At 43.0% G+C, this 14,281-nt stretch overlaps 1 protein-coding gene across 1 annotated transcript; it reads right to left on the bottom strand.

Annotated features, from left to right (window-relative positions):
* Positions 1–3,264: 3,264 nt before the first annotated feature.
* On the bottom strand, positions 3,265–13,537 carry dhx35 (DEAH-box helicase 35; the record flags this gene model as incomplete). Its single annotated transcript, XM_079226024.1, has 21 exons — positions 3,265–3,346; positions 4,139–4,250; positions 4,400–4,471; positions 4,558–4,639; positions 5,344–5,473; positions 5,585–5,662; positions 5,770–5,960; positions 6,996–7,050; positions 7,190–7,314; positions 8,175–8,385; positions 9,000–9,158; positions 10,124–10,220; positions 10,360–10,472; positions 10,804–10,863; positions 11,015–11,084; positions 11,447–11,508; positions 11,607–11,711; positions 12,188–12,265; positions 12,783–12,875; positions 12,975–13,102; positions 13,498–13,537. 21 exons carry the CDS (start codon positions 13,535–13,537, stop codon positions 3,308–3,310), a joined length of 2,100 nt encoding a protein of 699 aa, XP_079082150.1. The 3' UTR covers positions 3,265–3,307.
* Between the last annotated feature and the right edge of the window lie 744 nt (positions 13,538–14,281).

Genomic DNA, 14,281 nt, shown 5'->3' with positions numbered 1-14,281 from the left:
AATAACGTACTTAATTAACATTATTGGACACAACATTTGTGCATATTTGAGATATTCTCAAATACTTGCTGTGCCACAGATCACTGCATCTCTAAAAGGATTAAAGACTCTCACTAATAAATAAGTCAAAGCCCCTTGGTGAAGTGACACAGTATCAGAAGGGAACCGACACGTTCTCTCACTGGCTGATTTCAGAACAGTTAAACACCGTTTGTGGTACAACACTGACACCTGCTGGACAGAATGTACACTGCATTAGAAAAGTAAAAAGAAAATGGACATTTTAATTCCTACGCCACAAAAATGACAGAAGAATAATTCAAACCGACACTCTAAACACATTTTCTACTTTGCTAATCAACTTGGTGCTTTTTGCCATTTTTCTTTCTCAACATAAAACACAGGAAATGTGACAAAAAGCTTTTAAAAATTTTAAAACTGCCGTTTACCAAGAAACCAGATAATGCATGTGTCCAGACCCCTGATGCCTAAAAGCACCGAACCGTTGACTCCTTCATTCAGGAGGACGCAGTAAGAAGTAAACAAGTGAGAAACTGTTTACAACAATGGAAAACAACTTAGGGCGACTGTGGCTCAGTGGTGCGCAGGGTCGTCCTTCAATCAGAGGATCGGCGGTTCGATCCCCGGCTCTGTTAGCCCATGTCGATGTGACCTTGAGCAAGACACTTGACCTAAATTGCTCCCGTAGCTGTTCTACGTTGTATGAGTGGTTGATGATGTGGCTCCTTCATGGTAGCTCCTCCCATCAGTGTGTGAATGATGTCATGAAGTGTTAAAGTGCTTTGAGTGGTCAGAAGACTAGAAAAGTGCTTTACAAGTACGGTCCATTTACTTAGAGGCCTGGTTTAAACAAACTGCAATTGACATTTTTATTTTTTTGTCTCCATTCATGATTCTGCTGCATTTATATTTTATTCGGTTTAGAAAATGTTCCGTTCCGATTTACAGTGCAAAATGCAACGTTTGGGAAATTTACTGATGAATTGATTGATTTTACAACGTGGAGCGAAATAAGTATTTTCAGTGTACAGTACTGGTTAAAAAATATATATACATAAAAAAATTTAAAAAATTGTACTATGTATATCTATGTGTGTGTGTATATATATATATATATATATATATATATATATATATATATATATATATATATATATTTTACATATATAAATTGTAATATATATGTATATATACAAAATTGTTTTTTATATTTAAATGTTTTTTTAAATATATATATAATATATATATTCAAGTACTTCACTAACAATATCACTGATGAATTAAACACTATTATTATTATTTAATTAGAAAAGTAGAAATGTTTTAGATTGAGTGTGTAACTGGTTCAAAGACAATATTATCGTATGAAATATACTATATATATATATATATAGATATATATAGTATATATATAGATATATATATATATAAAAAATATAATATAATATAATATAATATATTCTATAGTTTTGAATGAAGTTTTTCATATCGACATGTCTGCTTCTTGTGTGTGGTGCCCTGTGTTTCTTCTTTTTAAAGTCGTACTTGAGCGTTTGTAAAACATTAAATAAAGAAGCCGACCCCCAGTGCATGACAATAAGGCTTTATTTGAGGAAGTGAGGAAGAGATGGCAGGTGACAGTTAGGGACAAACAAGTTTGCTTTAAGTCCTACAGGTGATCTTAAGAGTATATTCTACGTCAGAGTACCCTTCAACATGCAAAAGGTCCCTCGTTTGTGTATTTGTCTAATTTAGTTAGTTGTTTCCCTATCTACGGCGCGGCGCGTTCTCCTGTGGTTTCACTTCGTCTCCCTACAGATGAAACCTCGAGAACAAGATCGACGAGAAAAACAAACAAAAAACATGCAGACATGTACCGTAAAAGTCGGGTTACAAGCCGCTCCTACCTCCGGTCAGTGCCCCGCTGTAGCAAGCTAGTAGCAGCAGCTCTAGCTAGTAGCTAGCTGGCGCTGCTGCTAGCTCCACGTTCCTGCTGCTGCTACTGCCCGCGTCCCCGCTGCTCAAGTCGGGTGTCAAGCCGGGGCTGGTCCCGCTACCTTCGGTGGTTGTCGGGGAGCTAGCGGAAGTTAGCGGGGAGCTAGCATGAGCACCAGCTGGCTACAGCGGGGAGCTAACGGGGACACTGACCGAAGGTAGTAGCGGCCTGTAACCTGACTTTTACGGTAGTTTGAAAAGCAAATGACGAACCTTTAATCTACGGCTCAGTGGTGCGTTCAGGGCCCGAATACCTCTGAAGAAAACCGTACAAAACAAAGGAAACGGAGACGTGCAGTCAGTATGGAATGTAACTCAAATAACTGGCCGTTGTTTTTACACCCGGTCGTGACAAACAAAGAGATGATGATGGGATGAATGCTACCGTTTCTTTTTGAGGCTCTGGATGCACTTTATCACCACAGGAACAAATGGCACTTCTTTTTATCTTTTTTTTTAGTTTTGATTTCACAGCTTTTCGTTTACAATGCTTGGGTGTTTTTTCACATTCCGTCTTAAAAAAATAAAGAAAAGTGAAAGTCTGAAAGTAAAGAGAAGTTGGCACAGAGTGGTGACAAGGCCACTACGTATGGAAAACCAGGGTCGAAAGAATAAAGCAGGTCTTTTCACAGTATCAGTATTCGTTTCCCTCTGCGGTAGGTTTTCCTGAAAATATATAAATATATATACATGTGTATGTATATTTATATATGCGTGTGTTTGTGTGTGTGAGGGTGCAGAAAGTTAAGAAATACAAAATAAGCTGAATAAGTGAACCCGTTAAAAACATAAAAAGGCAGCCAGGCCACGGGGGGAAGCGAACCAAGCGCCTCGAGTCTCGCAAAAAAGGGAATCGTCCTCACATACCGCCGTCCCCATTTACCCATCATGCAGCAGAAAAATACAGCAATAAAAAAAATAATGAAGGCAAGAACCAGGTTTGGACCTGAGCCTGCTCTGACTATGTACAGTGTGTTCAACCACGCCGACACACACGCGCACGCGCACACACACACACACACTCACGCACACGCGTCGCCCTCTCGTCACATAGAAACTACCACGTTGTGTCCACGTCAAAAATATATCCACTCGATCTCATTCTGGCACGGCCACGCGAGAGTGGAGGGGTTTGTGCAGGTGGACGTGAGTATAATACATCTTTATTTACACGATGGAGCGGAGGGGAAGCACAGTGGAGAGTCCAGAGGGAGCTCCTCCTCCTCCTCCTCCTCCTCTTCCTGTTTCTTTGGGGTCAATGGGTCTTGACGTGATGAGAGGCCGGTGCGGTTCAGAGGACCCGGGACCTCTTGCTGGCCAGTGAGCCGTGCTGAAACACAGGAAACAGAGGGGGTTAAACCACAGAGCGGGTTCCTGGGTTCTGCATCGTCCACCAGGAACATCAACTGTTAAGCATTAATACTCCTATAAAAAAAATTTAAAAAAAGGGAGCTGAAATTTCAGGTTTAAAAGACAATCAATCACATACTGTGTATACTGTAAATGTATACGCCGACTTTTAACGCATCATCCAGCAAAAAAGAGACACAAATAACAGAACAGCTGGAACAGTCGATGACATCACTGGAATGGAATGCAGCATTTAGAACGAGGAAAAGAAAAATGCATGCTACATAACGAGATCCAGAATCTAAGACTATATAGAGTCTCATGTCATGATAAAATATTGATACATGGCCCAGAGAGAGAGAAATTGAGATTATTTTTATATATATAGAGAGAAGAGATATAGAAATAGAGAGCGATAGAGAGAGAAGAGAGATAGAGATATATAGAGATAGTTTGTTTGCAAGGTGTCCTGCTGTTCCAGCAAAATATGCCATAGTTTTATATTTGTTATTTCAAAAGCTCTTCTAGATGACGAGCATTGAAAGCAGCAGATGCAATGTATTTGGATAATTCCCCACCCCCAAGGATTCATTTTCCCATCATGCACCAGTGGATATAAACGAGGCACGAGTCCTCTTTGTCCGAGACGGAGTGAAAGTGAGGTCAGTTCCGAGAGCTTCTTGGTCTTCAACGCTGGCCGGCGCCACAGAGACCCGGCGCCTTCTGAGAATATTCACAAACAAATTCCCGCCGGAGGGAGTTTGGTTATTACCTTGGCCTGCTTGTAAAAGTGAGGGGCCAACTCCACCAACCAGGTCGACTCAACAGCCGTCACGTCGCGCATGTAGTATTTCGCCGTCTGCACCACTTCGTTGAACACAACCCTGGAAAGGAAACGTCAGATTACTTTGTGCTCATAATAAACTGACCAAAACCACTCAAACACTTTTTTTACAGATCCGCCGTTAAAAATCAACCAATTGATTAGTCAACTTTAAATGTGTCTCTTTGTAAACAGTGAAAACGAGCCCACCACTTCGGAGGCTTCTCCCCAAACAGCACGGAGTTTGGGTGGATGTGAAGCTCGCGGTCGTCTCGTAAAGTCCTGGTGAATGAATACGAGAGTCATGTGATGGAACAGTTGATGAAATAATTCCTTTTGCTGAGAAGAAGAAGATGAAGAACTCTCACCGGTAGGAACCAGAATGGTGAATGCGGGCCGCATTCGAGAAAAACCCATAAACGATGCACTTCAAGATCACGTCGGGGTCACCTAGTAAAGAGACAGGAATGTGTCAGAATACAGCTTTAATTTAGGGACGACATCATCACAAAGGATGCATTCAAAGTAGCACACGTTCAGATCCTGAACTAGAATTACCGTCATGTCGCAGTTTACATCCATATCTGTCCAAAACGTCGTCAGCATTTCATCTCACTAGACATGTGGGTGAAATTGTCATAATAAGCATATGACAAACGTATTTTGTAAGGTCACAGTGACCTCTGACCACCAAAATTAAATCCCTTTCAGACGGCAACATCCGAGTCTGGAAAGTAAAGAGTCTTAAAATGTGCATTCTCTCTACTGACCACCAGGGGGTGACTCCATTTAGTAAATTATGGTCATTTAGAGTCAAACAGACCATAAAGCAGGGGATGCTTAAGGAGCGGGGCTACAAAAGCGTCGTCCGTGTTTTCATCTCACAACTTTAACCCTTTCACAGTGCGTTTTCACTTCATGAAAGTCAATTGTAAAACATTTTTGGTCGCCTAGAAATGTCTGGTTTCAAGGCTTCAAAACTGTCGTACACAAACTAACGGGTGACGTCACGGAGACCACGTCCACTTCTATACAACCCATGGTCACTGTCTCCTTGAGCCCAGACGGACGCTTGTGCCAGATTTCAAGAAACGACGTTAGCTACCTCGTCTGAACGCCACGTTACGTAAAATAATAAACGAGTCGTTTCAAACCTTCACTTGAAGTCCGCGGCACCTTGAACTTGTTCATGAGGCGGCGGAGCTGCTCGCGCACCGTCACGGCCCGCAGCAGACCCTTATAATTGAGGAAGTGTTCGTGACACCACTGGGAGCTCTTCTGGTGCTGCAGGGAAGAGGAAAGACTTTTTCACCAGTCAACTTTTTACTAACTTCTGCTGAGCTCGCAGAGTTGCAAAACCCCGTCGCCACCCTGTGCATGCGGTCCTTACAGTACCTTGATGAAAGCCTCGTACACATTCAGCATGGTGAGGTGGTCTCCTTCGGCAACTGCAAATTTCCTGTGCTCCCGGGCCTACAGGGTGAGATAGCAACAACAACAAAAAGGGATAATCATTATGCCGACAAAGCATTTCAGCAGCAAAAAAAAACACCACATGCCTTTTTTTTTTGTCCACTTACGGAAGCTTTCTTCTGATTGGGCGGCACAACAAATATGTTCTGGATCTGCATCATTGCCGCGATGGTGACGATCTCTTTGGAGCAGCCGACGCTCCCCGACTCCAGGAGCATCTTGGCGAACATGGGGCTGAGCGGGAACTCCGCCATGTGCACGCCCATGGGGTCGGTCAGGCGCCCGTAGTGGTCCAGGCCTGCGGACACAAATGCAACCGCTTTGGATTTCTGCACCGGGTGCAAGGACGCCGGATGTTTGAACACGAGTCTTCAAGTTGAAGGACAGCTCCTCTTTGTAAATAACCCAGTTTGTGCTCAACAAAGGAAATAGCCCAGCTGGGCAATCAATTGTGTTTCCTTTGTTGTTGTTTTTCTACTTGCCTTAAGCTTTAATTTGTGTCATTTCCCATTTTTTGAGATAAGAGGCCTTTATATTCAAGCAAGATACGGAAACACAGACATTTAACCTTTTAAAAACACACCTATTTTTATGCCCTTTCCTCGGAAATGTCATACCCAAACTAAAAAGGGTGCATCTCTGCAACCACTAGGGCTATTTTGTGTTATAATAAAAAGGTACACATGTGAGATTTTGTTCAGATGTGTAAATATCAGTCTATATGTTACTGGTTAAGAGTAAATGAAGATGACACACAGAAAAAAATTAAAAGGTTTCAGGTCTGCCTAGAAAAAAAAAAAAATCACTTTCAGGATGATAATTTCTTTGAAATGATAGAGAGAGAGATATAGATATATATATATATATATATTATTTCTTTTAAATGATATGTACACACAATATGTGAACATTCTCTCTGCAAAGGTTGACTTTGATAAAGTGAAGCAGAACAAAGTTAGAGAGGGTTTAGAACAGAGAACATTCAGGCGAGGACTCCAACATTTGCATTGGGGCACATTCATGACATTTTAATTTTCTCATGTACCAAACCATATATTTCACTTGTATATTACTTATGGTGTTCAATGCATCCAAATACAGCAGTTTTGGCCTTTTTTCCCCCTCATAAAACAAGCTATGATTTACAGTTTTATATAACAATCTCTCAGTCTGCCCCCCTCTGATTGGACTTTAAAAGGTTGCTAAATCTGTGTCGTTTCCGATTTTTTTAGATAGGAGGCCTTTATTTTGAAGGCCCAAAGTTAGAGCAATAAGTAGAGATACGGAAACACAGACATTTAATGCACCACGCTGCTGACGGCCGGTCTCTTACCTCCCAGCGCGTAGAGCAGCTCTAGAGCCTGAACCATCGTCTGAGCTGGAGGAGGCTGCAACGTTAGAAGGAAAAAGCTTGTTAAGTCCAACAACAACTAGGAAAGACAGAATTAAACGAAACAATGGTGTACTTAGGAAGTCTTGTTGTTGTGTAAAGTAGGACTCCCTTCCCCGCGGGTGAACACTACTCACAGAGAGGAAGCTGAACCGCAGCACGTTGTCGATGCCCAGCGCCTTGAGCTGCAGGATGACGGGCGCCAGGTTGGTGCGCTGCATCTCCGGCACGGTCGAGGCCGGAAGCTTCTCAAAGTCCTCCTCTGAGGAAGAACACGAGAATGAGAAACACGGGGAGGGAAGACGACTCTAATGTTATAAACAGGAAACAAACTACGTCTGATGACCATCATTTACTAGATGAACATCATGCTGTACTGAAGAAGACTTGAAACTAGAGATTGAGACACAAACTCATGTTTACAATGTTTACTGAGGGAATACATCAAGAGAAGTAGTCATTTATATAGACTTCTATACAACCAGAGGAGTCGCCCCTGGTGGTCAGGAGAGAGAATGCAGCTTTAACACATGAAGCATAGACTTCTATACAACCAGAGGAGTCACCCCCTGGTGGTCAGGAGAGAGAATGCAGCTTTAACACATGAAGCATATACTTCTATACAACCAGAGGAGTCGCCCCCTGGTGGTCAGGAGAGAGAATGCAGCTTTAACACATGAAGCATAGACTTCTATACAACCAGAGGAGTCACCCCCTGGTGGTCAGGAGAGAGAATGCAGCTTTAACACATGAAGCATAGACTTCTATACAACCAGAGGAGTCACCCCCTTGTGGTCAGGAGAGAGAATGCAGCTTTAACACATGAAGCAATGACTTCTATACAACCAGAGGAGTCACCCCCTGGTGGTCAGGAGAGAGAATGCAGCTTTAACACATGAAACATTGACTTCTATACAACCAGAGGAGTCGCCCCCTGGTGGTCAGGAGAGAGAATGCAGCTTTAACACATGAAGCATTGACTTCTATACAACCAGAGGAGTCACCCCTGGTGGTCAGGAGAGAGAATGCAGCTTTAACACATGAAGCTACGACACTTTGCCACAAAACGCTGACAATACACAAATCCTTCCATATTCTACAACTCCTCTACAAAACTCTCACCCGTGTACAGTCTGAAGCATTTCCCGGGTCGGTTTCGTCCGGCTCTCCCGGCCCTCTGGCTGGCCGACGCCTTGGAGATGGGCGTCACCACCAGCGACTCGATGGCGGTGCGAGGGTTGTACGCCCGCAGCTTCACAAACGCACAGTCGATGACAAACACAACTCCGTTTATGGTGATGGACGTCTCCGCGATGTTCGTGGCCACCACGACCTGGAAGACACAGGGATGAGGCACATAAGTTACACCAAGCTACCATTTATAGTCTCTTATGTGGACACACAGTAACCCAGACGGTTGATTCACCTGCAATAGAGGCAAATATGGAAGTCATGAATTTATGTCATTTTGTGATCCTCTCTGCTGTTATAATACATTGCACAAAATACCCAATATAGTAAATATAAAAAGGGCTTCTTGAGATACATACAGTAAATAATAAATATTTCATGCATTGAAGCACTTTTGTCAATACGTTTTTATTTATTTATCATTTTAAATGTAAAAAAGTACAAAATGCAAAATACTTTGTAAAAAAGGTTTTCTGTCTATTTATATACAGCACTTTGCGCTACATAGTCTGTATGGAATGTGCTGTATAATAAAGATTATTATTGATGTGCATGTCAACTAATTATCTTGTTCTAGGAGTTGAATCCATTAAAATCAATGTTAGGAATCTTTTAGTTATTTTCAGCCAGATACAGATTCGAGTGGAATAAAAGAAGTGAAATTAAATGGATGCCAAATGGCGGGAAAAAGCAAAATTCTCTATAAAACGGCGTGTGACATCTCTTCTCTCTACTAAAGGAGGAAGACGAGCGCACCTTGCGAACAGCAGGGGGCGTCCTCTCAAACACCTTCATCTGCTCGGCGAACGGCAGGCCGGAGTACATGGGGAGGATCCTCAGGTGCTTCTTCATGCCGTACCGGGACAGAGAGCGGGCCTGCTCCTGCAGGAGGGACACCACCTTCTCCACCTCCTCCTGAGGGGAGGACATGCATATAAAGAAGGGATGAAGACAAAGGAGAAGAAGAAGAAGAGTCACGTTGCAAAATAGGAAAAGAAAATAAATGATATGATTATATACAATCTACATCAGAACCTGAATCAGTCCATCAACAACAACACTAATAAATATTAATATACACACACACAGACATATATATATATATATATATACATGCGCACACACAGACACACACATATGTATGCACGCACACACATATGCAAACACACACATATGCACGCACACACACACACACACATATATGCATGCGCACACACACATATGCAAACACACACATATGCATGCGCACATATGCATGCACACACACACATGCATGCACACACACATGCATGCATGCACACACATGCATGCACACACACACACGTATGCACACACACGTATGCATGCACACACACATATGCATGCACACACACATATGCATGCACACACACATATGCATGCACGCGCACATATGCACACACGTATGCACGCACGCACGTACGTATGCACACACACATATGCACGCACACACATATGCACACACACACATATGCACGCACACACATATGCACGCACACACAAATGCAAACACACACACACATATGCACGCACATATGCATGCACACACACATATGCACGCACACACACACATATGCACGCACACACACACATATGCACGCACACACACATGCACACACACACACATGCACACACACACACACATATGCACACACGCACATATGCACACACGCACATATGCACACACGCACATATGCACACACGCAGATATGCACACACATATGCACGCACACACACACACACACACACACACACAGTCTAGTAACTCTCTAACAGACGTTCAGTAATAATAATAGTAGTAATAATAATAATAATAATAATAATAATAATAATAATAATAATAATAATGGCGATCCTCTGACCTGCCCGGTGAGGAACGCCAACACGTCCCCGTCGTCCTCCGTCTCGTGGATCTTCAGCACCGTCTCCACCGTGGCCTTCACGTAGTCCGGGACGGGGCTGAGGGTCGACGACAACAACGTCACGGAACACGCCACACGCCACACAGAACACACGCCACACAGAACACACGCCACACAGAACACACGCCACACACGCCACACCACATGCTACACGCGTGCTGCCGGGCGCCGCCTACCTGACGGTGTAGAAGACGTCCACCGGGAAGGTGCGGCCCTCCACGGTCAGGATCCCACACGTGTCCTTGCTGGGGTCGCCGGACTCGTTCAGGTTGAAGAAGTCGTGGAATTTCTTCAGACGAAGGTGAAAAGAAACGCTGATGATTCATTTACATTATAAATGTGTAATATTTATATTAGCTGCCGTTCTCCTGCAGCAGTGAAGGTCTGCTGCTTCAGTCTGACGCACGCAGCTCCTCCTGCAGCCTCGCTACAGAATCTGCACGTGGACATGCTTTCTGTGAGGCGGTTCAGCCGACTCGTTAATGCCGACTCTCGTTCCTTTCACCGTCAGAGGACCGCAGGGGGCAGAACCGGGCAGAACCGGGCAGAACCGGGCAGAACCGGGCTCTGTGTTCCTCTGCTCCGGGGAATCAAACGGTGTCTCCTCATCTCAGACTCACCTTGGCGTCCAGTGTGGCGGAGGCAACGATCAGCCTCAGGTCACGCCGCTTCTTCTGGATCTGGAGAAGAAGAAGAAGGAGGAGGATAAGGAAAAGGAGAACAAGAAGAAAAAAGAACAAGAAGAAAAAAGAACAAGAAGAAAAAAGAACAAGAAGGGGAACAACAAGAACAAGAAGGAGAACAAGAAGTAGAGTTTCATTCTTTGAATACCTTCTTGAGGAGGCCGATGGCGATGTCCGTGTACAGAGTTCTCTCATGCGCTTCATCCAGCATCAACACACTGACAACAACAACAACAACAACAACAAGAGCTACACAGTGAATCAGCTGTGATCACAAACAACACGTTTCCATGTCCAACAACAAGTGAGCCCCATGAGTGAGGAACATGCATCTGTGATGAGCAGCACAGCTGAGGACGAGGGCTACGGCCATGAGACATTTGCCAAATCTTCTCTGCCGATCAGCTGATTCTGCTGTTGCGCAACCCACATACTGGGCTGCTCGTCACACATGGGGCACCGCTTGAAAAGGGTAAATAAACGGTATGGCATGTATTGCCAAGGAGCATTGTTACAACAGAGAAATAATCTACCAAACACAAATTTACAAAGTTTTTGTTGGATGAAAACAGGTCCGTACCTGTATTTTTTCAAAAGAGGATCGGCCATCATCTCCCGCACCAGCATGCCGTCTGTGAGGAACTGAAGCACACGGCAAGTCAAGTACTGAGAGGAGCCGGGCGCTTAGAGGCCAGGACTTTAAGCGTCTGGTGGGGGTATGGTGGGGTGTCTGGGGGTACCTTGATCCTCGTGGCGTGGGGATCGGAGCAGTCGTCGAACCGGATGGTGTAGCCGACCTCGTGCCCCACCAGGGCGCCGCGCTCCTCCGCCACGCGGTTAGCGACCTGAGAGATAAAGAAGGTTCACACACATGCTGACCAATGGATGCCAGGACTTCTCCATGACTTTTAACCAAATGTCCATTACAAACATTTAGTGAAATCTGGGTGTAAACAGCAAAAAGTGAGTAAATGTAGTATTTAAACTAACAATGAGAACACAAAGCATACAGTAAACCTTAAATGACACAAATGAATGAGACAATAGTTTGATTAAAAGAATAAACATTTATATAGATGCCTGTATGTTTGCCTGCTTATATTTTGAGCGTCTTTCTTTTAAAAGCATATTAATTATTTCAAACTCAGCGTAAATGAACGTCATGAACACATGAATATAACACATTTACATGCCTTTCCCAGGAAATAACCATTTTAACAATTTTCCATGACCGTAACCCTGATAGAGTTCGGCGGGGTCCTTCAGTGTGAACTACGTTTTTAATTATTCTTTTTTTCCCGGACATCGGCAGACGTCTTACAGAGATAGCGGCTACACGTCGAGGCTGTGTCACGCCGATAACCTTCCCCTCTGCCGCCCAGCCGGCCTCCAGCAGGTACTGAAAGGAGTCAGATTAAAAATCATAATTAAGGAGCGTCAGACGGAGACACTGATGTTGCAGAACAGCAGACTTTGCATAAACCAAACCCTGCTGGAAGAGAGACACAGGGAAAGAGGCCACGGAGCATCCATGCAAGGTCATGTGACATGAAGCCACTGAAGGGCGTCAGTCCACTGCAGCAATTTAGATATTTGGGATCCAGGTGACTTTGGAGGTGAATTTCTTCCTTTTTTAAGTCAATTCAATTGCATTTTTGTCACCTTTATTCATACATTTACAGTTTACAATGTACAGATTGTAAAGCCCCTCAATAAATGTCCTTGGACTCACATCGGAATAAATAATAATAATAATAATAATAATATAAAGCCGAAAAAACCTGAATGGACAACATGCTAAAACCACAACATAGTCAATCTATACGAGATAAATAACATATGAGGAGTGTAGCAGCAGCAGCACTCATAATAGCAGAAATAATAATGAATATTTTTGCGTGATTAGAGCCGCTGACCTGCGGTAACTGCGTGGTCTTCCCGCATCCCGTCTCTCCGATGATGACGACGGTCTGGAAGCTCTCCACCAGGTACAAGATGTTGTTCCTGTGCTGAATAGGACGCAATGAACACAACAATAAGTCATAAAAACCAACACAAGACCAGCGTTTCAACACACGTTGATGCTGCGTTCAGGGGCGGCGCGGAACCTTGAACACGGGGAGCTTCTGCCGCTGCTTCTCGATGGAGAGCGCCGTGTGCGGGTTGAAGATGACGGGCGAGCCGGTGGTCTCCGTGTTGAGCTCCCGCTCCTCCGAGATGCCCGGAGCCTCGGACCCTGAGAGGAACAGATGGGGGGGATGATTTATTTAGGATGCGAGCCGGCGGAGAGCATTGGAGAGGATTTTAGCGCAAAAGTGTGGACTAGAAGGAAAATAAAACGCAGCTAGTATAGCCGATGGACGTTAAAGTGTTTTAAATCACACGCAGTCATTCACGCCGCAGTTGTCGTCCTTTTTCATTTTTGCGCTGTGCGTTTTATTTTCTTAATCCGCAGCGCGAACGTTAACGTTTTCCCCGCAGCAGCGGAGATCACGCAGCGGCCGTGAACGCAACCAAACACCGAACCGGAACCCGTCCGAACGCCAACGGCAGCCGAACGTCACCGAACATTAAGCGGAACAAAGAATAAACATTTAATGACTAAATTATTCTTTATTGAATCGTACTCACCCGGCTTCCAAAATTTCATCGTGGAGGGGGGAGAAGCCATCTTGGATTTACGTCACTTGTTCCCTCTTTTGTTTTTGCTTTACGGCAACACTTTTCTTTTTTGTTCTTTCGCGCAGATGACGTCATGACCCGCGTATTTTATGAATGACGACAATGCGTTTGGAAACAGCCGCACGTTCCAGTCAGCTGAATACTAAGTATTAGTAATACATTAATAAATACTCTGAATACTCTGATTCATGTGTGACAAATGCATAAATAATAATAAAAGTAGAGTTCAACCCATTACTGCCATTATGATTATTAAAAACATAATTCTGTAAGTCATTAAAATGATAAAATAATGACTTAGCATCTCAACATGATTAAATATTAAAAAAAAAATTAAATATATAAAAAATAATGATTAAATATATACAAAAATGATTAAATATATAAAAAATAATGATTAAATATATACAAAATAATTAAATGTATAAAACAATGATTAAATATATAAAAAATGATTAAATATATTAAAAATAATGATTAAATATATTAAAAATAATGATTACATATATTAAAAATAACGACATTTTGACTCAGTAGCTGAAAATAATGAGCTACTAGAGTCAAAATATTGATCAAGTAAAGATAACTTTGTTTATATAATGAGTTATATATAACTCATTATTTTTTAATAATAGTTTCTCATTTACATAACTTACAGAATCGGTTTATTTATTCATAAAAATGGCAAAAAAAAGATTTTCACAAGGAAAATAAGAAATACTGATGAAAATAA

The sequence above is a fragment of the Taurulus bubalis genome, assembly GCF_910589615.1.
Source record: "Taurulus bubalis genome assembly, chromosome: 11".
NCBI lineage: Eukaryota > Metazoa > Chordata > Actinopteri > Perciformes > Cottidae > Taurulus > Taurulus bubalis.
Note: the sequence above shows the minus strand (reverse complement) of the source record. Positions and strands in the feature narration are given on the sequence as shown.